The sequence below is a fragment of the Lactuca virosa genome, chromosome 8 (assembly GCF_052849685.1).
Source record: "Lactuca virosa cultivar CGN04683 chromosome 8, Lactuca_virosa_CGN04683_v6, whole genome shotgun sequence".
Classification (NCBI taxonomy): Eukaryota; Viridiplantae; Streptophyta; class Magnoliopsida; order Asterales; family Asteraceae; genus Lactuca; species Lactuca virosa.
Genome location: NC_136433.1, coordinates 104,580,463 through 104,603,746, shown reverse-complemented (window position 1 = coordinate 104,603,746; position 23,284 = coordinate 104,580,463). Strand labels below are relative to the sequence as shown.

General features: G+C 35.3%; 2 protein-coding genes and 1 long non-coding RNA gene across 5 annotated transcripts; 1 reads left to right on the top strand and 2 right to left on the bottom strand.

Moving 5' to 3' along the window:
- Positions 1–9,270: 9,270 nt before the first annotated feature.
- On the bottom strand, positions 9,271–10,950 carry LOC145128366 (Tetratricopeptide repeat (TPR)-like superfamily protein). Its single transcript, XM_079063166.1, has one exon. It carries the CDS (start codon positions 10,942–10,944, stop codon positions 9,808–9,810), a length of 1,137 nt encoding a protein of 378 aa, XP_078919292.1. The 5' UTR covers positions 10,945–10,950; the 3' UTR covers positions 9,271–9,807.
- A 1,907-nt stretch (positions 10,951–12,857) lies between these two features.
- LOC145129518 (uncharacterized) lies at positions 12,858–18,800 on the top strand. Its single transcript, XR_013717527.1, has 2 exons — positions 12,858–13,460; positions 18,724–18,800. It is a non-coding gene; the product is annotated as an uncharacterized LOC145129518 (long non-coding RNA).
- MHK (Protein kinase superfamily protein) lies at positions 18,785–22,755 on the bottom strand. 3 transcript variants are annotated; one of them, XM_079064265.1, is made up of 18 exons: positions 22,540–22,755; positions 21,764–22,149; positions 21,600–21,678; positions 21,449–21,517; positions 21,268–21,357; positions 21,048–21,186; positions 20,859–20,961; positions 20,720–20,772; positions 20,529–20,595; positions 20,281–20,389; positions 20,143–20,208; positions 19,945–20,013; positions 19,790–19,850; positions 19,586–19,696; positions 19,449–19,480; positions 19,295–19,340; positions 19,141–19,204; positions 18,785–19,064 (listed from the first exon to the last, which is right to left on the bottom strand). In XM_079064265.1, exons 2-18 carry the CDS (start codon positions 21,769–21,771, stop codon positions 18,923–18,925), a joined length of 1,308 nt encoding a protein of 435 aa, XP_078920391.1. In that variant the 5' UTR covers positions 21,772–22,149; positions 22,540–22,755; the 3' UTR covers positions 18,785–18,922. The 3 variants fall into 3 exon arrangements, with proteins under 3 accessions (XP_078920391.1, XP_078920390.1, XP_078920392.1); XM_079064264.1 differs by having other exon boundaries at positions 22,611–22,755; XM_079064266.1 differs by having other exon boundaries at positions 18,785–19,061; positions 22,611–22,755.
- Between the last annotated feature and the right edge of the window lie 529 nt (positions 22,756–23,284).

The window sequence follows — 23,284 nt, the reverse complement described above, 5'->3', positions numbered from 1 at the left end:
GATAAACATTATCATGTTTTATATTGGGGACCTATTCCACAATATCTTTTGAAAAGATTTCTCTGATTTTATTTTAAAAAGCATAAATTAAATCGGTCTTTTCTGGCCGAGAAATTAGGGGATGTCACACCATCTATGGCCTAATTTTCCAAATTGGGCCCAAACCCTCATATGGGCCTTACCCTAAAGCCCATCAACATATTCTAGTCCATATGATTATTCTTGGATGACCCATTATTGGCCCAAACACCAAATCCCAATAGAAAGGCCCAACACAAAGCCCAAATGAAATTAGGGTTTCACATAAAATGACAATTAGGGTTAAGTGTTTCTCACTTAACCCATTAAGGACTTAATCCATTAAGTCCATCACTCTTCTAAATAAATCATATGGTTTAATTGGGCTTAATACACAATTCAATTCCAATGGACCAAATGTGGGTCCCGATAAGTCCAAGCCCATAATTCCAAAATTAGGGTTTCCAACCCATCATAACCCAATAGGCCCAAAATTAAGTCCTTAGATCGATTAGGGTTCATTAGGCCCATTAGTGTTTCGTTAGTTGGGCACCACCCACTACCACCTCAGGTAGTGGTGGTCAACGGCGGCTCACGGCGGCGGCCACCACCTCACGGTGGTGGTTAGGGTTTCTAGTCCATTTTTGTCCAAGCATCCAAAAAGCAACTACACGCAAGCAAAAGCACACCGCCACCCAACACGGCGGTTGGTGGCGGAAGCCACCACCTCATGGTGGTGGTTTCGAGTTTTCTTATTATTATTCCGGCACCGGTTACAATATTACAATGAAAATACCAACTGGACACACACACTCACTTAAATACACACACACGATGGTACATGGTGGCAGCCACCACCTCACGGTGGTGGTGGTGGCTATACTCGATTTTTCAGCCAAACAAACACCATCTACAACCCATCTACACGATTATGATTTGTTCAAAGGCTTAGCCACCCACCTGGTGGCTCACGGCGATGGCAATAACTGTTTTGCGATGGCAGCCACCACCTCACGGTGGTGGCAGTGGTTTTTTGTTGGTTCCCAGTCAAGCAACACTTCTACCCACATGATTTCACGCCGGAATTGCATCCAAACACTACCACCCTCACGGTGGCACCTGGCAGTCGGAGGGAAATCGATGAAACAGTCCCTGGATGGTGGTGGCGGACGTCCGTTAGTTGCAACCGGAGGAGGATGGAGAAGAACAACGAGTTGAAACAGCAACGCTGAGAGTGACAGCGTCCGGCGATATTCCGATCGTTCGCAGCCCACACTTCGCCATTTATAGCTCGAAATCCGGTCTCGTTGGTCCTTGTCGCTAACGGTGTCGCTGGCAGCAAATGGCGACCTGGTCGGATCGGAAACACGAGTAGAAGGGAGGTGGCGGCTGGGGAGTCACAAGGTGGTGGCGGCTGAATGCATCCCTAGGGTTAGGGTTTATCGGAAGCTATATACCCGACACTCCTCAAACTTTTCGCCATAATGCCAAGATCAACCCTCCCTTTCTCTTTTTCTTTCAAACCAAGGCCATAATTTACTCTTCCCACCCCTACTCACATAATTCCTTTCATATTTAGTCCCACAGTTATCATTCAGCCCCTCCTTTACAAATTATTCTCAAATAAAGTCCATATGTTACCCTTTTAACCTCGTCCATCCAAAATCCTTTCATATTAAGTTCAAATGATACCAAACACACTTTGTCTTCTAAACATCTTTACAAAATAAGCCCCGAAATTACGCTTTAACCCCCGAAACTCTAAATCATGTCATTCGACTCCCCGAAACCAACACCCCGATAAATATTATGGATTTTAGGGCTACTATTCATCCGTTAATTTTTATTTATTTATTTATTTAATAAACGGGGTGTTACATCTTGAAGTTCGTTACTTAGTATCGGGAGGATTGTCTTGCGTGGTCTAACCTCTCTAGAGTTAAGAATGGTAATACTCGGTTGGGACGGTTAAGTCGTGTATCAGCTTCGCCACCAGTGGGTAGTGGTTAGTGCTCTAAGTGGGGGAGAATTGGGAATTCTCGGATGGGATGTTAGCTATGGAAGATGCTGTCTGTTTCGGTTCGGATAACGATTTCCAGAGTGGTTGGGTTGAGGCGGTCCAGACATGCTGAAGACTTTGTATGGGTTTTGTTAGTTATATGATCGGGTACTGAGTATATGTTATGCGGTAGCAATCAGTAGGTCTGTTTTTCTGGTAGTGAGTATGATGTTTAGTGATAATAAACCATGGAACCTTATGTTATGCGCTTGCTAGTTATCACCTATAGAATGCTCTTAGGAATTATCGGTGGTTATGAAGGAGAGCTTGGAAACTCTGGGCTAGCAACTTGTTCTATAAGTGGATAGTGTAAGGTGAGATTTCATCACTATGGCACTTGTTGATGTTGTGAGGGATATTGATTAGGCCTTCTTGGGCAATGGAGGAGGTGAGTATCTCCAGGATGGAGTGTTGGGCAACTGAAGTGACGACAGCAGTGTCGATAGGTTATCGGGAGCATTTCAGTCATGAGCTAAGGGCCGGAGAGGGCATACCAAACTCATGTTGTGGGCTCAGAAGCAATCCAGACCTATGCTGAGGACCATGTAAGGGTATTCCAATCATAGGTTGTGGGCATAGAGATTGTGATGGTTATGCCTCTTGTTGGAGCGCGTTCGGAATGGATGTATTGTTGAGGTTCAAGTGAGTTGTACTCGGCTGTGACGAATCAGAGGATTTTGGATGAGACGCAAGGATAGATTCTTGGATCTCAAGTTATGTTTAGACCCGAGTTATGTATATAGAGGTATTCCAATCTAGGGTATTCCATCGTGAGGATGACCGGACCCTATGATTGATTGGACCTGACGTGTTTGGTATTCCAACCTGAGGGTTGATTGGGCCAAACATGTGCGTGATACAAGGGTATTCCATCCTAGGGATGACTAGACCCGTCGTTGGCATGCCTGGTATTCCAGCCCGAGGCTGATTGGGCCAGACATGAGTATTCGTGCTTATTAGTGGGTGGATTACGTATGATATTTCAGGAGCTGAAGGACGTATTATCCTGTCAGCACAAAAAGGGTTTGTTTCAGGAAGAGGGAAAGTTGGGTTTCCGATACTTTGGATCATCATGGTTATTGTCAGGTTTGGCAAGGTAGCGTATAGGTTAGACCTTCCAAAGAAGCTCAGTCAGATTCGCGGCACTTTTCACGTCTGGCAGCTGCAAAGGCGCATATTGGATGAGTAGGCGGTTGTATCGTTGGGTGATGTTCAGGTCGGAGAGCACTTGAACTATGTAGGGAGACTAGTGGCAGCATCGGAAAGGATCCGAGTAGACTTGGGAGCGGAGTCCAAGATGCGAGAGCATTATCCTGAATTGACCGCCGCAACAGGCTTCGAGGAAGAAGCCTCGTTTAAGTGGAGGAGAGTTGTAACATCCCAAGATTTGTCATTTATAGTCCCTGGGGATGGAAGGGTGAAGCCATGAGAAGCCTAAGGGCTAAACTGCAATTTTGGGATCAGGAGGAGTACGCTGAGCGTACTAGGCACGCCCTAGTACGCTGGGCGTACACTTGTGTACATTGGGCGTACTCATGATAGAAGGAAACCCTAATATCTAGGGTTTGAGTGCTATATAAACATCCTTATGAGCTCATAACCCTCCCTTACCTCAGCCTCCACTGTTTAGAGCCGTTTTCCCCAAACCCTAATCATTTCCTTGAGTGTGTGAGCTTATAGAGTGTGTTTTGAGTAGTTGGAGAAGAAGGTGTTGCATTAAGAAGTTGGAGAAGGAGGACAAGCTTGTAGATCGGAAGTTTCTTTGTGCTCTAGAAGCTCCAGAAGGTAAAAAGATCCAAACTTTATGCTTGTATTAGATAGATCTTGCCATGCTAGCTTTATGGAGCCATTTCTTGTCCCAAAAGTCCCAAGTTGGTGCAAGTTATGATTTGGACGAGATGAGCTGTCCTTTCAGACCTTAGAGAGGGTCCTAAGTGATAAAAATGATGTCCCAATAGCTGAATGTGTCCCATGCATGGAGTAGGAAGGTCTTAATGGGTTAAGACCATATATTAAGAACTTTATGGACGTCCAAAGTCTTAAAGTTCAAGACTTTATGAGTCTTAGGAACATTTGGTCGATGGATTTGAAGTTTGGGCTTAAGTGCTTAAGCCATTAAGCACTTATGAGATTTTTGGTACAAACTCGCGTACGCCTCGCATAGAGAACAGTACGCCCCGCGTACCGAGTCAATGGTCCCGTTTTCAGTCAACGCGAGATGAAGTACGCCCCGCGTACCAGAGGAGTACGCCCAACGTACGACCCCCTGTTGGGCTTTTGCGATTTGGGCTTCGGGATTGGGCCACCTTTGGACTAGTTGGACTTGGGCCTTGATGGGCCCTCTGGATAAGAGTATTTTGGGCTAGTTTTGGTAGTGAGCCTTTGAATGAGGCCCAATTTGGAAAATTGGGCCAATGATGGGCCTTGTATATGTGGACTTGTGGATAATGGATTTGGTATGGGGCCTTGGCCCAAATTAGAGGAAAGGCAAAATGGACTATTATCATAGGTGGGACTCTTGGTCAAGATTAGTATTCCCAATTATTGACTTAATATTCTTGATTTTGAATAGTTCGGGATTTTTGGTGAGACAGCGATTCGGGAGTTCGATTCCTCAGTTCAGATCGACATTGCGAGGTGAGTTATCCTCACTATACCCAAGGGTCTAAGGCACCAAGGTCGGCCCTTTGAATTATTACTCAGATTGTTGTTGTTATGATAGGTTAGACCGATATCCTGGTAGATAGGACGGTTATGCTTAGTGACCTGTAGTTTGGTCTGACTTTCTGTATGCTGGTAGGAGATTACCTGTTATATGTGCACATGATTGATTGGTAGTTGAGGGTATTCCATCCCGAAGATGATAGGACCCCAGTATGTTGTCTCTATAGACTGTTATATGATTATCTGATATAGGTGCACATGTTTGATTGGTTATGGGCATTCCAACCCGATGGTTGTAGGACGAGAGTATTCCATCCCGAGGATGATTGGACTCGTAGTATATGCGCATTCCAACCCGATGGTTGTGGGCCGAGAGTAATCCATCCCGAGGATGATTGGACTCGTAGTATATGGGCATTCCAACCCGATGGTTGTGGGCCGAGAGTATTCCATCCCGAGGATGATTAGACTCGTAGTATATGGGCATTCCAACCCGATGGTTGACTGGACCCATAGTATGTTGGCATTCCAACCTGATGGTTGAGGGCCTGGGGTATTCCAACCTGATGGTTGATTGGACCCATAGTATGTTGTTTGTTATTGTATGTGTATTGTTGTGTGAATGGGTATTTTGGGGGTAACTCACTAAGCCTTCGAGCTTACATTTATCGATTATTGTTTCAGGTACAACGGATGACCGCGGGAAGGCGAAGGTGTGACCGTAAACTTCCTCGATTTATGATTATGATTTCTGCGAACTCTGATGTTTAAAATATTTTGAAAACAAATTGTAATAACTGAATGGTTTTAAATGCTTTAAAAAGTTTTAATTTGGCTCGAATTTTATGGGTGTTACAATGTGGATCATAAAATTCAATTTATAAATGAAAAGACCATTCTTAATAAAGATAGTAGCCTAAGGTGTTGAAAGTATTATTTATACCAAAATAATACATATTGGTGTTTTTGAAATTAACGTTGTAAACCCAAAATAGGGTCTTGATTTCAAAAGTCGACAAAACGAAGGGCATTTCACATAAATACGTGGAAATTGTACATTAGGGAGCATCAAGATTCAACCTAAATTTTAATATTGGTCGAGTTGACTTTTGTTGACTCCAAAGTTTTTATCAGTTGTCACAGTTAGTTTCCATAAAACTTCGACATTAGAAAATATTTCATATTTACTTCTTCAAGCGACAAATGCTCCTTTTGTAGCAGTGTGTTTAGATGCACAAGTTGCATCTTCATCAGTTCCCTTTCATCCAATTTTTATTCCCTTTCTTGATACAAGTCGAGTCTTTGTTTATGACTTCAAGTTCACTTTCTCTAGAAAACCTCATTGCACAAAGTTCTGCAACAATTTCATTAGAAACCTTACCTTTTTCTTTTTTAGCCGCATATCTACATGTTAGTCGTTTAACCATTGAACCACCACTTGTTGGTGTTTATGGGTTGGAATAATCTCTTTCTTCAGCAGTCCTTGATCTTTTCGTGTTACCACCACTTTCTTCGTTATCCACTTCACATTCAGGAAGATAATGCGTTGCATCACGCTCCAACTCTAAAGCCCATTTCTAATGCTTACACATAACTTTATTAAAAACAATAATATTGTTAAACTTACTCCCACTTGCCTCATAAAGTTTATGAGCTTCATTCTTAATATATTTCTGGCTCATTCCACTTCTTCTTCGGCGTCATGCTTCCCGATATCCACCAACACACTTTTGGGCATTTTTGCTAAGTCGTTTGAAATGACCTCTTATCCGATATTCGTTCCTGCTGTTAAGCTTTTCTGGATTTTCAGCCCGAGCGACATCATACAGTTCCTTTACTTGTGCCCACAATGATGATTTTTTTCAGGTTTTTCCACGCTTTTTATCCTCGCTACCAAAACACCATGCTGGCATTAAAGCGATATCTTCCGCGGCATCCCATTTATTGCCTTGTGGTTGTTTTTTGGTATGTTGTGATGTTTGGAGATTTTCTATGATACGAACTTGATTTAGATTTGGAGAAAACGAAGGGTTTTCATAGTATGGGGAACTCGGGAAAGCTTGAGAGTCTCCAAGATTCAGATAAACATTTGGATACAAATTATCCATTGTAGAAAAATATGAATTCAAAAGAGATTAGAAATAGAGAATCGAGATTGGGCATTGAAGTATGTCAATATTATACCTTATTTGTAGAGAAAAAAAATTATGAATTTTTATATTTTTTTTAACTTTTTATTAGATAAAAAAAGGTAATACCGTCTCTCAAAGGGAGGCAATTCCAAGCAACATATTTCTACAATGCACAAAGCACTATCTGACTTAGGCATCGTAGGGCAATACCGGAGTTCATTAGACGAATTCTACGTAACAACATAGAGGTTGTATGTATTCATGGAAGATAGTCTGAGAAATCTTGATCTAGACTTTCCTGCATGTTCCTTGTGTTGGATTAGGTGTCTAAGCCCATAACTATAATTGGTATGTACTTGAATTGATAGCAGCACAATCCTTTTGGGTTGCCCTCAAACCTAGCAACTGAACAAGGAAATTATGAAAGGAGAGATATTGATTTATTATAAGATTAATAAATTAATATAAATGATTTATTAATATGTTAAAAGATTAATATATTAATTAGAAATCATAATGTTTAATTAATAGTTAGCCAGAAATTAATTGGAATTGATTTTGAGGTTAACTATATTAATTATAAAGTGCAGGGACTGGTTTGCAATTATCCAATAGTTGTGTGGAAGGTTCCAGAACCTCCTTGGAAGGGGGTGGACGAAATCTATAGGGGAAACCCTAATGATTTCGTCCAAGGGGCTTGGATAAGGCCTTTGGATAAGCTTAGGCTCTAAGCAAAGGAACATTAGGGTTTTCCTTAAACCCTAGATACCTCAGCTATATAAGGAGGCCTCTGGCTCCCAAAATCGGTCACTCCTTCTCTTGAAGAAAACCTAGGCCGAAAATTGCATACCCTAGCCTCTCTCCTCATAAGTTTCCTTCTTGCTAGCTCTTGGGTGTGATTCCATATAGAGGCATTGCATTTGTGGTGCTAAGCTTCCAAGAATATCAAGATCAAAAGGATTACCAATTGTTTACTATAACAATTGAAAGGTATGTAACTCTAAAACCCTAATTGGTTAATTTCGAAAATAACCTCCTCTCTTAGGGTTCTTGTTTTGCAATTCAAAGTTATATGTTCAATAGTTAAAACATAGATCCAAAGTAGGTTGCATGTGAACTTAGGAATTGTTTTTTTCTAGTTTATTTGTTTTACCCAAAACCTATCACCTTGTTTGGTTGTGGCTTTAGAGTAGGATCATATGTTCAACTGTCTATCTTATCTTTGATTACATACAACTATGCATCAACTTGGTAATCTGCCAGTTGTAGTGTAGAGTGTAGTATGAGCCCTTGGTATGATGTGAACGTGTTGTAGTAAGCGGTTAGCATGTAGACTAGTTTAGGCAGTTGCTTGTGTTGTTGGGTTGTTTGATTGTATGTTTGTTATATGTCGACATATGTTGTGGTGGGTTGAGGGCAGTCCTGCTTTGTGCGGTAGACCAAGATACTCAGGCGGACCAACGTTATGCTGAAGGCCAGAGACGAACCAACTTTATGCTGCAGACAAGGGAGACCAGCGTAGACCGGAGACCAATGTTTGTATGCCTGTATGTATATTATGGTGTGTGGTATTTTGGGAAACTCACTAAGCTTTGACTTACAGTTATGGATTAAATGTTTCAGATACTTCAGATGATCATGAAAAGACGAAGACATAAATGTACACACATCGACAACTTTCGTATTTAGAGATTCCGCATTTATGATCATACTCTTATTTTTGGGATGTAAACTTTTGGAAAAAATGATTTAATGATGTTTCCTTATGAAAATGGTTTCTTTTATTTAAATTAAAAAACGAAAGTTTTGCCTTGAAATTTGGGACTTTACATTGTGGATCGATCTGAGAAATATGTCGTTAACGAGTTCCAAGCCTGATTCTTATCAGCCACCATAGAGAAAAACTGTTATAACCGCACCAAAGATTGTGCCCTGGGAACAAGCTTCGGCGATCAATCTAGATTGTTGTGTAACAGGAGATGGTTTCTCATGGCTGGAAAGAACCATCTTGGTGGGGGAAATGCATGTGTATAATGGAGGCTTGTGTCTAAGAATTAGGTATCCCTCCTCACAGAGGAGAAAGTGTTCTATTTATAAAGTTAAGTCAAATAACAATTAGCTAAAGCCATGGGCTAGTTTTGTTTCTATTTATAAGGTTAGGTCAAATAACAATTAACTAAAGCCATGGGCTAGTTTTGTGAGACGGTATAGGGCATGCCAATGGACCTAACATCAACATATTGTAATTTTTAATTTTAATGTTATAAAGTTTAATTTTGATATTATTTGAAAATTTGAGTTTGAGGTGAGATGGCGGCTACATGGTAGCCATTATGGATGGCAAGGGGCGGCACCACTCCTTAGCTAAGTATTAACCAAGACACCATGACATGATGGTAAACAAAAAGTATTGTATTGCCAAAAAAACATTTTTTATAAGTTGCATAAGAACATAAAGCTATACAATTTCAACTTAAATTAAAAATGAAATAACAAACAAACTATAATATGACAACTAAATGTTCTTCCATGGCTACATCTTGGCGACATTGGATGCAATCTGAAGTTTTGCCACATTGGATTCAGCGTCATCAGTTTTGCTTCTACAGTGTCATCAGTTGCGCTTCTATAAGAGTCGATACTCACATATTTGTATACATCAATATCTAATTTAAACAGCTCGAGTAAAGGAACTGACAAGCATCTTCAGGACCTCATGTATTAACTTCACAGTCGACTCATCATCAACAAGCATATGCCATAGGAGAAACCTGTCTTCCACCCATCAAGCAATTCAGCCATTTCCCCACATTTTTTGATGTCATTTGATCCAAAGATTCAACTCCAATCAGCAGGATAGAAAGACCATTTCTCAAGATTTTGTCACTGTACATCAGGTTTCATTAAGCAAAATGGAATTATCGATGCCTACTTTCAACTCACATAATGCAACCCATCAAGCAAATGCTTGTATGTCTTTTCATTCATAAAACTATCTTTCTTCCTTAATTCTTCAAGAATATCAAAAGCATCATCAACCCTACCTTCCCTACACAACCCTTCAAGAAGAGTCTTATAAGTCAACAAATCAGGTGCCATTGAATTATCCAGCATATCATTGATGACACGAATTGAATCTTTGAACCTTTGTTCCATTGCAAGGCTACAGATCAGAATCATAAAAGTGCTCCCTTTTGGCAACAACCCCTTTTCTCTCATCTCTTTATAAAACCCTAAACCCTCATCCACTCTCCCCTTTTCGCATAATCCATGAATCAAATAACAATATGTATACAGATTCGGTTGATTTCCATACAATGTCATCTCACGAAAAACCCTAATTGCTTGTTCAAGTTCGTGACATTTGGCGTGTGCTTTGATGATCATATTCATTGCAAACGTATCAGGAATCACCCCTGAAGCTTTCATTTGTTTCGATAACGATTTCACTCCACGCAAATACACATGACACACATTCACGTTATTGAATCGTCTGAGAAGAGAATCCAACAAAAGTTTATACGTTTCGAGATTCGGTTTTGTGTCTTCGTGATTCAACATTTTTTTGTAAACATCAAACGCGCGATTGAATAAAAACTTACGACCACAGCAGAATTTGATAACGGAATTATAGAGAGGAACGCTTCCAGAGCACGCGCCTGCGACAATTTCTTCAACTAGGGTTTCGGCGTGATAGTAACGCCTAGCGGAGACCGCGATTTGAACCATAGTGAGGTAGGTGGTGCTAGTGTGCTTGTAGCCACGTTGTTGTCCGGTCCACCGGAAGATATCGAAAGCTAGGTCTGCGTCGGATTGGGCACGCAAGGCTTCGTCCACGTCGTATGGGGTGAATCCGGGTTTGAGCTTTTCGAGCCATGTCTCGAATTGCTTCTCTAGTGGAATTCTCGTTCTGAGGTTGAAGCTTTGCGGTGGTGATGGTGGTGACGGAAAAGGTACGGTGGAAGTAGGGTTTGGGGCCGCAACAACGGCGGCTGTGGAGATTGATCGGAGATAGAGAAATGCCGTTGCAGTGGAGGCGAGAGAGCGTTGCTGTAAGATTGGTCTCGCCATTGTAAGAATTTGCAGCGAATTTGGGAGTTTTTATGTTTCAAAATTTAAACCGGTTTTTGGGCTTATTTCACTTATCATTCACCTTTACTGGGCCAGGCTAATTTATTTGATTCAAAATCATTAATCATTGGCCCACGATAGTGTTTCGAAAATAGATATTGAAATATGAAAATTAAAATAACTTTAAGCTAAAATTCCACACAATGTCACCGGGAAAAGCTCAAATCATTGAGCTAAAATTTTCCACGAAAATTCATGGGATTTACAATGGGTTTGAATCTACTCCTTTTTTTACTTTTTATATGAAACAATTTATAAGGTTAAATTATTTAGTAACTTTCATGGAAATTTGACATGCGACAGATTTTTCCATTATTTTTTATTTTGCATTTACCCACTAGACCGATTATAGATAAAATATGACATACAGCTTTAATTATTTAAACCCTTTACTATTTGGATAAGTTTTTGCATTTTTTAAAGATTATCACAATTACTTACTAAACTATAACATTTAGCCAATACCATTGAAGTCTGATGGTTGAGAGTAAAGTTCCACATGTGAGGTCTAAGATTTATAAGACATTCAGATGGTGCATTTTACAATTTGTTTATAACATTTAATTCTTGATAAGTTTTGTCCATTTTAGCAATTATATTTCATAACACTTTAATTTATGCCTTTTTTATATTTAGATATATATTTTTTTACTATTTTTTGATTATTTTAATCTGTTTAGTTAAATATACAAATAGATTTGAATATGTTTTATAAAAGTTTCATAGTAATTGCCAAAATTTTCAAAATGATATAAATAATCAAATTAAAAAATTTACCATAGCAAACAATTTTTTATTAGAATATTGATATCAACTAATATTACTTTTAAAAAATATGATGTAGACTTAAAAATTAAAATTTATGGGATAAGAGTTTATATACATATAAGAAAAATAAACATAAATAAGTTAATTTCTAAAAAAGAGTTATGAGAAAGTTAACAATTAGAAATGGTTTATAACAGTAGTTTTTTTTATATAAATAAATATTAGTGAAAATTTTGTCATTACAAAAATAATAAATATTTGAAAAGTTAACCATCATCGTAACAAGCTTCTTCCTAAGACGACAGGGTTAAGTTAACAAAAAACGATTAAGTTTGTTAGAATGTGGGGGTCCAAATGCATCCTCACACACAAAAGACCAAAACAACAATTTCATGGTTTGAATTGCTCATAATATCGATGTTTTGATGAGTTTATTAGTATTTTAAAAGATAAAATGAATAAAAGATTGATAAAAGCAATTGAAATCCGTGTGGGTGGCATCAAATTAACCTACTCGTTTTGTTTTTCTAATGTTTGTATCACATCCCTTAATAATTTATGGTTTAATCTACTCATATTATAATCTTCATTAGTTGGAATAATATTACTTATAATAATTATATAATTTCTCTAGACTTTGACTCTTTCACGCGTACATTTGTTTATCCTCTCAGTAGTTTCGAAACTTTGCCATCTTTGTCCAATCTGCAAGGGTAATTTTAATTCTGTACAAACTACAAATGATACGTATTTTTTTTACCGTTTTATGCAAACTAGTCGATACGTATTTTTAATTAAGTTGTTTTATGAGAATAGTTATATATGTATTCATGTAAGTAATTATGATTGAATTGCAAGGTAAACTTCACTTCTTATGGGCATTCTCTTCATCAGAATTTCCCAAAACTAAAAGTTACAATAAACTTTTATAAACTTTCTCGTTTCTTGTAAATTTTCTGATAGTTACTGAACGTGAAAATACTGATATACAAAATGTGTAAGCAACGTCTTCCTTCTAAAATCCTTATAATAATCCCATGGATACATCATCAACCTATATTCAACTTTCAAATCCCATTAAACAATTTCTTCAATTAATAACACGTCTTTAGTCAACCACAAATCCAACCAATGCCTTCAAGATTCCTTAAAAACCAGACTCCAAAATTTCTTCATCTAAACTATTCTTCTTCTTCTTCTTCTTCTCTCTGTTTTTCAAGCTTTCATCAATGGGGATCTGTTTCCTCATCAACATCATCTTCTCCACCATAACCCTGATGTCAAACCTCCTTTCTCGTCTGCTCTTCAACGTCACAGCCTACCTCCTCGTAATAGCAATCCAAGGTTTAAAAGTCCCCGGAGAAGCACTGCGGGCTGGAATGGAGCAGATCTCCGGTCTGATCAAATCTTGTGTTGAGTACCTTTTTGGGATTATTATGGAGGTGATGAGTGAGATTGTTGGGTTAGCTTTTGATTTAGTGAAAGAAGTTATTTTTGGTTCGGTGACTGCCACTGGGGCGGCGGCCGGAGGGTTGGTGGAGAAGATGAGGTCGGGGTTTGAGCTGCTGGTGGAAGATATTCCGGCGGTGATGGAGGGTGCGATGGAGATGGTTACTACAATGGTGACTGATTTATGGAATAATTATATTGAAGCTCAGAGTTATGTTACAGAGAACGCTTGAGTTTTGGTAAGAAACTAAGAATTAATATATTTTTTTCAAACCATCGGTTTTTTTTTTGGGTATAAATAAATCTTTGTTTTGTTATTTCTGTTAATTGCAAACGAATTCAAAATATATTTAACGTAACAATTTACCGATTTGTACATAATTTTAATTATTTAGTATAACAAACTTATTATTTTATGTAATCTTTTACCATGTTAGGTAAAATTTACATCAAATAACGAAAAATAGCAAGTCTATTACATTAAATGGTGGGTTTCAATGTTTTTTCTTAAATAAAAAAAATATATAATGGATTAAAAAGTCGATCATAAACTATTGATGCCTTTTGGACACTAATTTCTATGTTTTTTTTTTCCTTTTTTCTGTTATTTAAGATTTTTTTTTTCAGTTTGTGTTGTAGAATACCAGATTTTTAAAGTTTGGGACCAAATTGTACTTTCATGGTATGTTTGTGTATGCATCGACTTAACTCGGCATTAAACATGCCCCATCGCTTCAGTTAAAAGCTAATAGTTGAATTAAACACGTAATATAGGCTTATATTAATTATACAAGGTTAAATCAAACCTAACTGTATATGTATTAGTTTAATCGGTTTCTTAATCAAACCTAACTATATATGTATTAGTTTAAGCAGTTTTTAGATGATGAAATAATAAAGTCAATTGATCAGTTAAATTTAAATATATAAAAGATAAGATGCATTTTATAATCTAATAATCTATACCTTTTAAGTCCGTCTTATTTGTGGTATCGTTTGTCATATATCAGTCTTAATGCGAGGAGTCGATAAAAATTCTAACGTTCATCATATTGAAAAAAACATTATGGGCAACGTTTGTATCTAACTAAGGGTAGCACAATCTATCGTTGTTACAGTTATGCGTGTATAATAAGTAAAATATAATTTAAATCGAATTAGGTTTAATTATACATAACAATGTTTTTTTTTCTTTTTGAACACGAATATGTAAAAATAACAAAATTTTCCATATTTGTAAAAATGATATGTAAATACAAATAAATAGGTGGGAAAATTGTGTAAAAAGCTAAATTTGTATAAAAAAAACTGCAACAATAAGTTGCAATAAAAATCTACGAAACAAAGTTGTAAAGAAATGGAAAATCAATATTGTAAAAGAAGTTGGAAATTTTGTGAAAAGATTTTGCATCAAACTCATTAAAGAAATTGAAATGCCGTTCAAAATTGTAAATAGAAAAAATTGGATGTAGCAAATGGTAGAAAAGGAAATCTTGGCCAAAATTATGAAAAAAAAAAAAAAAAAAAAAAAAACCTTAATGTGGCAAAAGATAAAAAAATGGAAAATATACTACTCTTATAAACAAAACAAATGATAAAAGGAACAAATACTAAAAAGGTACTTGGAAGATTCAAACTCATACATTTTTTATTCTGACAATTAGGAACCAAAAGATTATGGTGTTGTTTGTTTTTTTGATGCAAAATGTTTGTAATCTGCGGACTACATCTTCAGATTTTTACAGTTGAAAAGGATGGACCAAACGTCTAAAGTCTGAAAGAAAAAGATTATTTGTTTTTTTAACATATGCATGCTGCTAGAAATAAACTAAAATCTAATTAAACTGATGTTTTTAAAAACACTTAAAATGAGTTATCAATAATTTTATGACTTAATTATAGATAATTAACAAATGTATATTAACTTTTATGTATTATTGTATAAAATAGAAAATAAAATGATATGAATTAACGTATATATTTGATAAAAACAAACAAACTTTGGTCGTAAAGTTATACCGAAACATTGTAATTAAGGATAAAAGAATTTAACACATAAAATAGATGGAAATAAACTTTAATTTTAAATGAAAATTTTCAAAATTTTCATTTACTTGTTCAATTAATTCAATTAAAAACCGGGTATACATTTTTTTCCCAAAAAATGAATGATATTGCATTAAATAATGTTTTATAAAATTTGGCACAAAAAATAAGATAATATTATGATTTTTTATTCATATCTATATAAACAGCTCTGACAAATATTATTGTAATTAAATATATATTTATAAATTTGTCACAAAGATTATGATTGTGTCGCCAAACTTTTTTTTTCTTTAAGTATTGTAACTTTTTTTCCAAATTATATATCATAGATAAAGTTGGAATAAATCTAAGTTTTAAAAAAACAAAAATATATTTGTTTTTTTAAGCTAGAAAATGTCTAAAGAGGTTTGAAGATTCTAATTCATATCTTGCACTAATAAGATGATGTGCATACCTTTTTAGGTCTGCAGTCTTCAAAAAAATAAACAGTCTGTGAAGCTTAATGTCTGTATACGGTCCGGGCGGCGTAGACAAAAGAGGCTAAAAAGATCTGCAGACAATTAACAAACAACACCTGACTATACTTGTATGTTTTAAAACGGAAAACTTTGTTTATAACTTAAAATACAACGATATAAAATCTCATTTATGAACAAGCGCAATGATAATATGACCACAATTGTATTATATTTATAAAACAATTGATAGAAGGAATAAAAACAAAAAGGGTACTTGGAATATTTGAACTCACCACCTCTTCTTTACCTAAACAGTCACAAACCAGTAGACAAAATATACTTGTATTTTTTAAAAGGGAGAACAATGTTTATAACCTAAAAGAGGACGCATGATAGATTAATTTGTCTAAAATATAAAATCTTAACATAATAGATATTTTGATTACAATTTTTACTACAAATACTAACAATAATAATACAAGTATCTTGGTCTCATAATAATTGTGTAAGAGGAATGCAAGGTGTCAACAACAGAAAAAAAATTCGAAGATAAATCCGACATGAAAAGAAACAAGGCCTACACCGAGTGATCTCCTGCAAAAGAAACGACAACTCATAGAAAAGAAATAACGAGTAGTGTGTAACAAAGGAAAAAGAGACATATACAGAAATAAGACTAGGCTGAAAATAGAAAGGAACATGAATGAGAAAGTATACACAAACAAGAGAAGTAGATGTTGGTAACAAGTAGGAAGCACATATTTGACAACTCTTAAATCGCTTTATTAATTTTTTCTAAATAATATAATGTTCTAATCATATTTGATTGTGTTAATTATAATAAATATTGAATAGAAAAGGATTTTAGAGTCAACTCAAACAACCCAACTTGTTTAGACTGGTACTCAAAATTACTCATTTTGATTAATTACACAATTCGTCCACCCCGACCAATTTATTACTACATACTGTTAAATAACAAAAACAAAAAAAGATATGCATTATGAATTTATGATAAGAAATACAGTTACGATGTCATATTTTTGTTTAGAAAATACATCATAATCAAGAATTTGACATAGAGAAGTTACATATTGGTTTCCTTAGCTTCATCGTCATGAAACTTCACTCAACACGCACACGCATAAGGCTATTTCAATTTATGTATTTAATACAATAATAAATATAACTAAGTTTTTGATGTATATAAAATACTAAGATTTTTTTCCCCTTAATAATCTTTAATCAAAAAAAAAAAAGGGGGGGGGGGGGGGGGGTGGGTGGAAGAAGGTTATTCTTTGAAAGTCGACCATTGAAAATTGGGAGATTGAAAGTATATTTAATATCGATTTTTTGAGCTTTATGTCGTAAAAAATTATGCTTTTTTAAAAACCAATTTTTTTATAAATATTTTCAATGGAAAATCACATATAATTTAAAACATAAAAACTAACACCAAATGTTTAATTTTAAAAACTCCTAAGGGATTTCTCAATGAATAATCATCACTTAATAAAAAAGCATGACTCCTAAGTATAACCCTAAATAACAATGTTTGAATTCATTTAGTTGTTAAAAAAATCTCCAATTCATTCGAGAAGTGTCGTGTCTCTAACTGCTAGTGCCCCTAACGATTGGAAGTCCACCTAACACCTATGGGTAGCTAGCCCGCTAGTGTCCACTGACCCGTCTAGAATGGTCGGTGGTAGTCGTCGTACTCTCTCGATGACAAAGAACAACATCAACAATAATAAGTTAATAACAACACCTAATTGGTCATGACCACTCACAACAAAATCTCATACACTCCCAATATAAGATAACTGAATGCACAACTAGTACTAAGCATGGAAATAACAGCAAGCAACATCAATAACATTAGAATCAATGACATGCAATATCAGTAATATCAACATAGTACGCATAATATAGTATATCAAGACTCCACTAGAATACAAATGGTAAACAACCAATACATGGAACAACTAAGTAAACCAATTAGTTCTATAGGGATGTGCGCTTAGAAAATAACTATGTTTTCACTTCTATATCAACTCAACAATCCGCACTAAATCCTCATATGAGTTCGTCAAGAAACTTGTCCCTCCTCGACGTCATCCTTGTACATCAAATTCTCTTAGTAGCCAATTATATAAAATGGCTATGTACTTTACTTTATTTCTAAAATTTAGTCAAAATTTCGATCAATATACACAATCCATCTCGGAACTAGGATTATCACATGTCTCGTGTAAATCCAATTCATTCACCGGCATATTTGTATATTTTTACAAAATATATATTAACCCTTATTGCTCCGATGATACATGTATAAAATATAATACAAAAATAAATTACTATAAAATTACTAAATTACTAAGTTCAATACTCTTAGATACTTATATTGAGAATACAGTTTATGTCGATTTTGAAATAAGCTACCCCAAACACCATGCTATATTCATGTTAGTAGGCTGGGACAATTTGGTCCGTTTAGGTTTTCTTTTACTAATAATTATTTTAAAATATAAAAAATGATTAAAAAAGTTAAAAAGATGATTTGGATGAATTTGATATTTTGATTGTTTAAGAAGGGTAAATATGATATTTTGAATTAGACCGGACAAATATAGACGATATTCTCCCTTTTAAATAAGTCTCCCAAACACGATGCTATACATGTTAGATTTGAATTTATAAAGCTTTGTTGGAAGTTTAATGATTTAAATTTGAAAAAGTAGATAGAATAGTTTGGCTATATCCTTAAGAAGATCTATCGAAAAAGTAAAGAGAACAAATATATGATGATTTTTTTCATATAAAATCCTAATCGCTATAAAGTATTAGAAATAAGTTGCATACTTACAACGGAGTTCCAAATAGTTCAAACGCACCCAACATGATTTTAGGACACAACGGAGTCAATTTTGAGATAACATGTACTTCGGATAAGTTATTAATTATGTTGGTATTTATTTATATTTTGTATTTGCAGGATGCACTACTGATTGTCGAGTTGGGGGGGAATTATATACATATATTTTGATAACAAAAGAAAAAAAAAAAAGCAATTCCATAAGTTGGGGACAAATCAATGTGTGGTTTCATGGTCTGACTGTATATATGTTCATTGGTTGGTTATAAACAAAAACAAAAACAAAAATGTTACAGAAATGTCTTAAGACAAGACAAAGTCAACGACAGTGACCCTGGTGCTGCTGGAAATGAGAGGACATGGTCAAGAAATTAGGCTGTAGCGATGCCATTCTGAATCCACCAGATTCACCACCTCCCATTCCCATTCCCATTCCCATTGTAGAGTGAGGAATTCCACTGCTGTGAAAAAAAAATCCATAAACACTTTATACAATTACCAACAAAAAATCATAATAAATCTTTTCAAGGAAGAAACCTGAATGCTAATGACAAGGAAGATTCCACTGGTGGGTGATCAGGGGGGAAAAGTGACCAAAAAACTGTATTAAAAAAACAAAAAAGAGCAGCCATTGTTATTTTCTTATTTCAGATTATATAAAAGATTAAGTTGTGATGAAATAAAAACGTACCAGCATATTGTGATTCATCCTCATAGTCTGAGCAGAACAGAAGATCCTGCAAAAAAAAAAAGGACAAGATTTAGAAGGAAAAGAAAAAGTAGATTTTGTTTCTAAAATTTTACAACATATCATTTAATCATTATAATAAAGTATGAAAACTCACTTGTTTTGTGCTTTGAGACTTGTGGACCATTTCTGTGTAAAAAGGAAAAAAAGAAAACAAGTACGGAAATTTAATACTATTTCACCAAAACTTGTTGTGAAATTCATAAATATTGGGAAAAGGGTAAAGTTTGTTACCGATATTGGAAACACTAGGGTTGACTGCCAGGGTCAAACCTAGAAAACAATCGTCTGCTGTACTTTTATGGCTGAAATCCCACAGATTTAATTCAAGATTTGGTTGTGATCCTGTACAATCACCATTACATATTTAGTATCATCATCATCATCATTCATATTACAATAATGACATTCATTAAATATTTTTCAAAAAATACACACCCGCATTGTCCGTCTTCAGCTGATGTGGATCGCCAAGTGGACGCGGGACCCACGTGTTAGCCTATGGAAAATTACGATGACATGTCAGATGGTAAAACCAAGAGAGTCTAAAAGAATAAAGATTTTTACGAATAATATGAACAAAAAAGCATTACATAGAAAAACGGATGTTGTAAGCACTGCTCTGCTGTCGGCCTCCTTAGTGGGTCCCACGAGCACAATTGCTACATCACAAAAATAACCAAAATCAAAAACAGGACAAGACTGGCTCTTGATCTCTTGTTTGTGCAAAAGACATAAATGCCCTCTTCTTATCCTCATCAAAAAAAAAAAACCCTTAAAATTCTACTTACCTTGATCAAATTAATAGCTTCGGAGCTTGCATTTGGGATAAGGTCAGCAAGATTTGCAGGCATAATCTACAAAGGGAAAAGACGTAAATACCATCCTCCTTATCCACAGTTACAAAAAATATTCAAAACCAGACTCACCATTGAATAACTGATATTCATTAACCTTGCAACATTCCTTGCTTCCGGAAAAAGGGTCCAATCAGGTGTGCCAAGAACACAGCATATCTTGTACAACTGATCTATTTCACTGTCCAATCATAAAACCAAATATCTCTCATCATCTTTAATAACCTTATCTTCAGAACAAAGGGAAAAAACATTGTGTACATATAATAAAAGGTTTCTTAAAAAATAAAAAAAAGTGAAAAGTTGATATGAAAAGCAACCTTTCCCCAGGAAACAATGGGCACAAAGTAAAAAGTTCAGCAAGTATTGCACCAACTGCCCACATATCTACAAACCAATCCCATTAAATCTTAATTATGGAGAAATCATGGATGGGATGGGAGTGGGACCCACAAAATATAAAAAATAACATTGTTGAAAAAAGTTATATAAAAGAATGACATAATACTACCTATGGCAGGAGTGTATGAAGAAGATTGCAACAGGACTTCTGGAGCTCGATACCTTGTTCACATAACAAAATATTACAAATTATTATTAAAAAAAAAAACTTCCTAAGAAAAAATTAAAAATAAAAATTAAGTAGTCACCAGCGAGTAGAAACATAATCAGTAAAAGGAGGTTCAGATGACACTTCTCTAGCCAGGCCAAAATCAGCAATCTTTATAGTATTGTTTGTCACCAACAAATTCTCTAATAAATGAAAAAAATTAACAAATTATTATATTATAATTAACAATCTGAAAAAGATAAAAAAATCCCATGTGTAAATTGTATACCAGGTTTTAGGTCCCGATGAAAATATTCACTTCTATGCATATGTACAAGTCCTTCAAGAAGCTGAGTCATCAAACCCCTAATCTCTTCCTCTGTGAATGGCCTTTCACGTTCCCTCATTATGTCGTACAAATTATGTTCCTAAATAAAAAAAATATTTATAATCATCTTAATAGATTAATAATCCATATGAAGTCATGAACTATGAATATATAACTATACCATGTATTCAAATATGAAGAATAGCTCGTTATTCTCCCTTACAATCTCCTTCAGCTTTATGATGTTAGGATGATTCAATTTCCGGAGGGACTGTGTATTCAAAACAAGAAAGTTATTAACAATTTATATTTTATGTAATTTGAGAAAACAGAAGATTTGATGAAAAAGAAGCATGAAATACCTTAACTTCACGTAAATTCATACATTCTTCCCAAACATAATACTTTCTCTTCATCTTCTTGACTGCAACCTGTGATATATATGATAAATTCTAAACTAATATGAAGTTTTTTGTTAAAAAATATCTTTTTTTAGTGATTGAAAGAACTAACAATTTCAGATGTCTCAAGGTTGATGGCTTTATATACAGTTCCACAAGTTCCATCTCCAATCTCTTCTACACTTTTATATCTGAAAACAATTATTCATCAGAAAACATCAAAAAAGAATAACAGAGGAATGAAAGCGTCAACAATGAAAATATAAAGTAATTTACCTTTCCATTATTGACACTGAAGCAAGTAATTGATGAATTTGTCAATGGACTTCCGAGGTCCAAAAAGAGGCTTCTACACTGTTAAAACAGTGTTCTTCGGTTGCTTGAAGACTACCATTAGTTATTAGGTGTAAAAAACTATGAAAAGTGTCGTAGAAACCCCATTTTTTACTGTTAGGATGATTAAGCATCAACTCGAAAGCAATCAACATGCTTAGATGCAGCCTCTACAAGCTGCAACCAACTGTTATCATCTAAAAGTCGCTGCTGCTATCTACAGTTTGTATAATTCTGATCTAGTTTCAGTAGATTAATGATTCGACAGACTTGAAAAGGCTCGTTCATGTCAATCAGTATGATCTACGTTTTGTTCATACGCTTCCTATCTGCAAAATCACATAACAGAAAACTGTGTGAGAATTTGATGAGAAACGTGAAAATTTATAAGGAATCCCCAATTTGAAAAAATAACATAAAAAACTTGAGTAGTCGTGAAGTAATTGCCAAGAAATTCAAATACACAACAAACTGTTCATTCGAGAATAATATCTGATAGCTAAAACTATTTCATACAATTAGTTTCACACAGAGAGAAATATCTACAAGTAAAAACTAAAATATTAATCGCATACTATGAACATGATAGTTTCACCAAAAATTTTGGAGGAAAAACAAAATTGAACGTCCACAAAACCAACAAGAAAAAGGTTGATTGAGAGGCTCAAACCAATATTACTAATTTTTTTTATATAATAGAATGCAAATGAGAATTTAACCTCTAATCACTTCTTGTAAGAACTGGATCGAAAATTGGGGAAAATGCGAATTGAATAGAGAGCCAACTCACCATCAACGATAACCCCAAGATCTCGAAGAAAAAGTTAGAGAAAACTCAGAATTCAGATCAGCAATGCAAGAACAAATTCGTTGAAATTACAAAGAGAAGATAGAAAGGATTAATGGTGTTGGTATATAACAGCCAAATCCGCAGAAGAAGCGAAGGAGATGAACCCAAAGAAATTAAATAATAATATTTGCAGAAACGTTTACATTTCGCCCACTTTAACTATTGTTGTAAAGCCAAACACCCCCTTTATATTTCATTGTGACAAATTTGTCCCTAAACTTCTAAGTTTTCTGGCTTGAATTGTTAAACTTGTTGGTATCTGGTCATCATGTGTAGGGATGAGATTTAGAACCGGAAAACCGGACTGGAACCGGAATATGTAAAACCGGTCCGGGTCCCGGGTTTAAAGAATGACTCTATTCGGGTTCCGGGTAATCCGAGTTTCGGGTCCTTCGGGTCCGGGTAAACCGGGTTTAAGAACCGGAACCGTGATAGGAACCGGAACCGGTTTTAGGGGCCGGAACCGGTTTCTATGGAAAGTTTAAAACATGCATATCTCATTCGTTTGAAGTCGAATTGGCATGAGGTTTTTTCCATAGTATAGTTTACAGTTTTTAAATGATTTTAGACTATAATTTTTTCATTTTTGGGTTTATATTCATTGACTTATAGTC

Excerpts from the sequence above, each read along its gene's own strand:
- MHK (XM_079064265.1), bottom strand. Across the intron at positions 20,773-20,858 it reads GATTATGTTTCTACTCGCTG|GTATCGAGCTCCAGAAGTCC; the intron begins GTGACTACTTAA and ends TATGTGAACAAG. Across the intron at positions 19,697-19,789 it reads GCTGAAGACGGACAATGCGG|GATCACAACCAAATCTTGAA; the intron begins GTGTGTATTTTT and ends GTGATTGTACAG.
- LOC145128366 (XM_079063166.1), bottom strand. The coding sequence starts at position 10,944 with ATGGCGAGACCAATCTTACAGCAACGCTCTCTCGCCTCCACTGCAACG.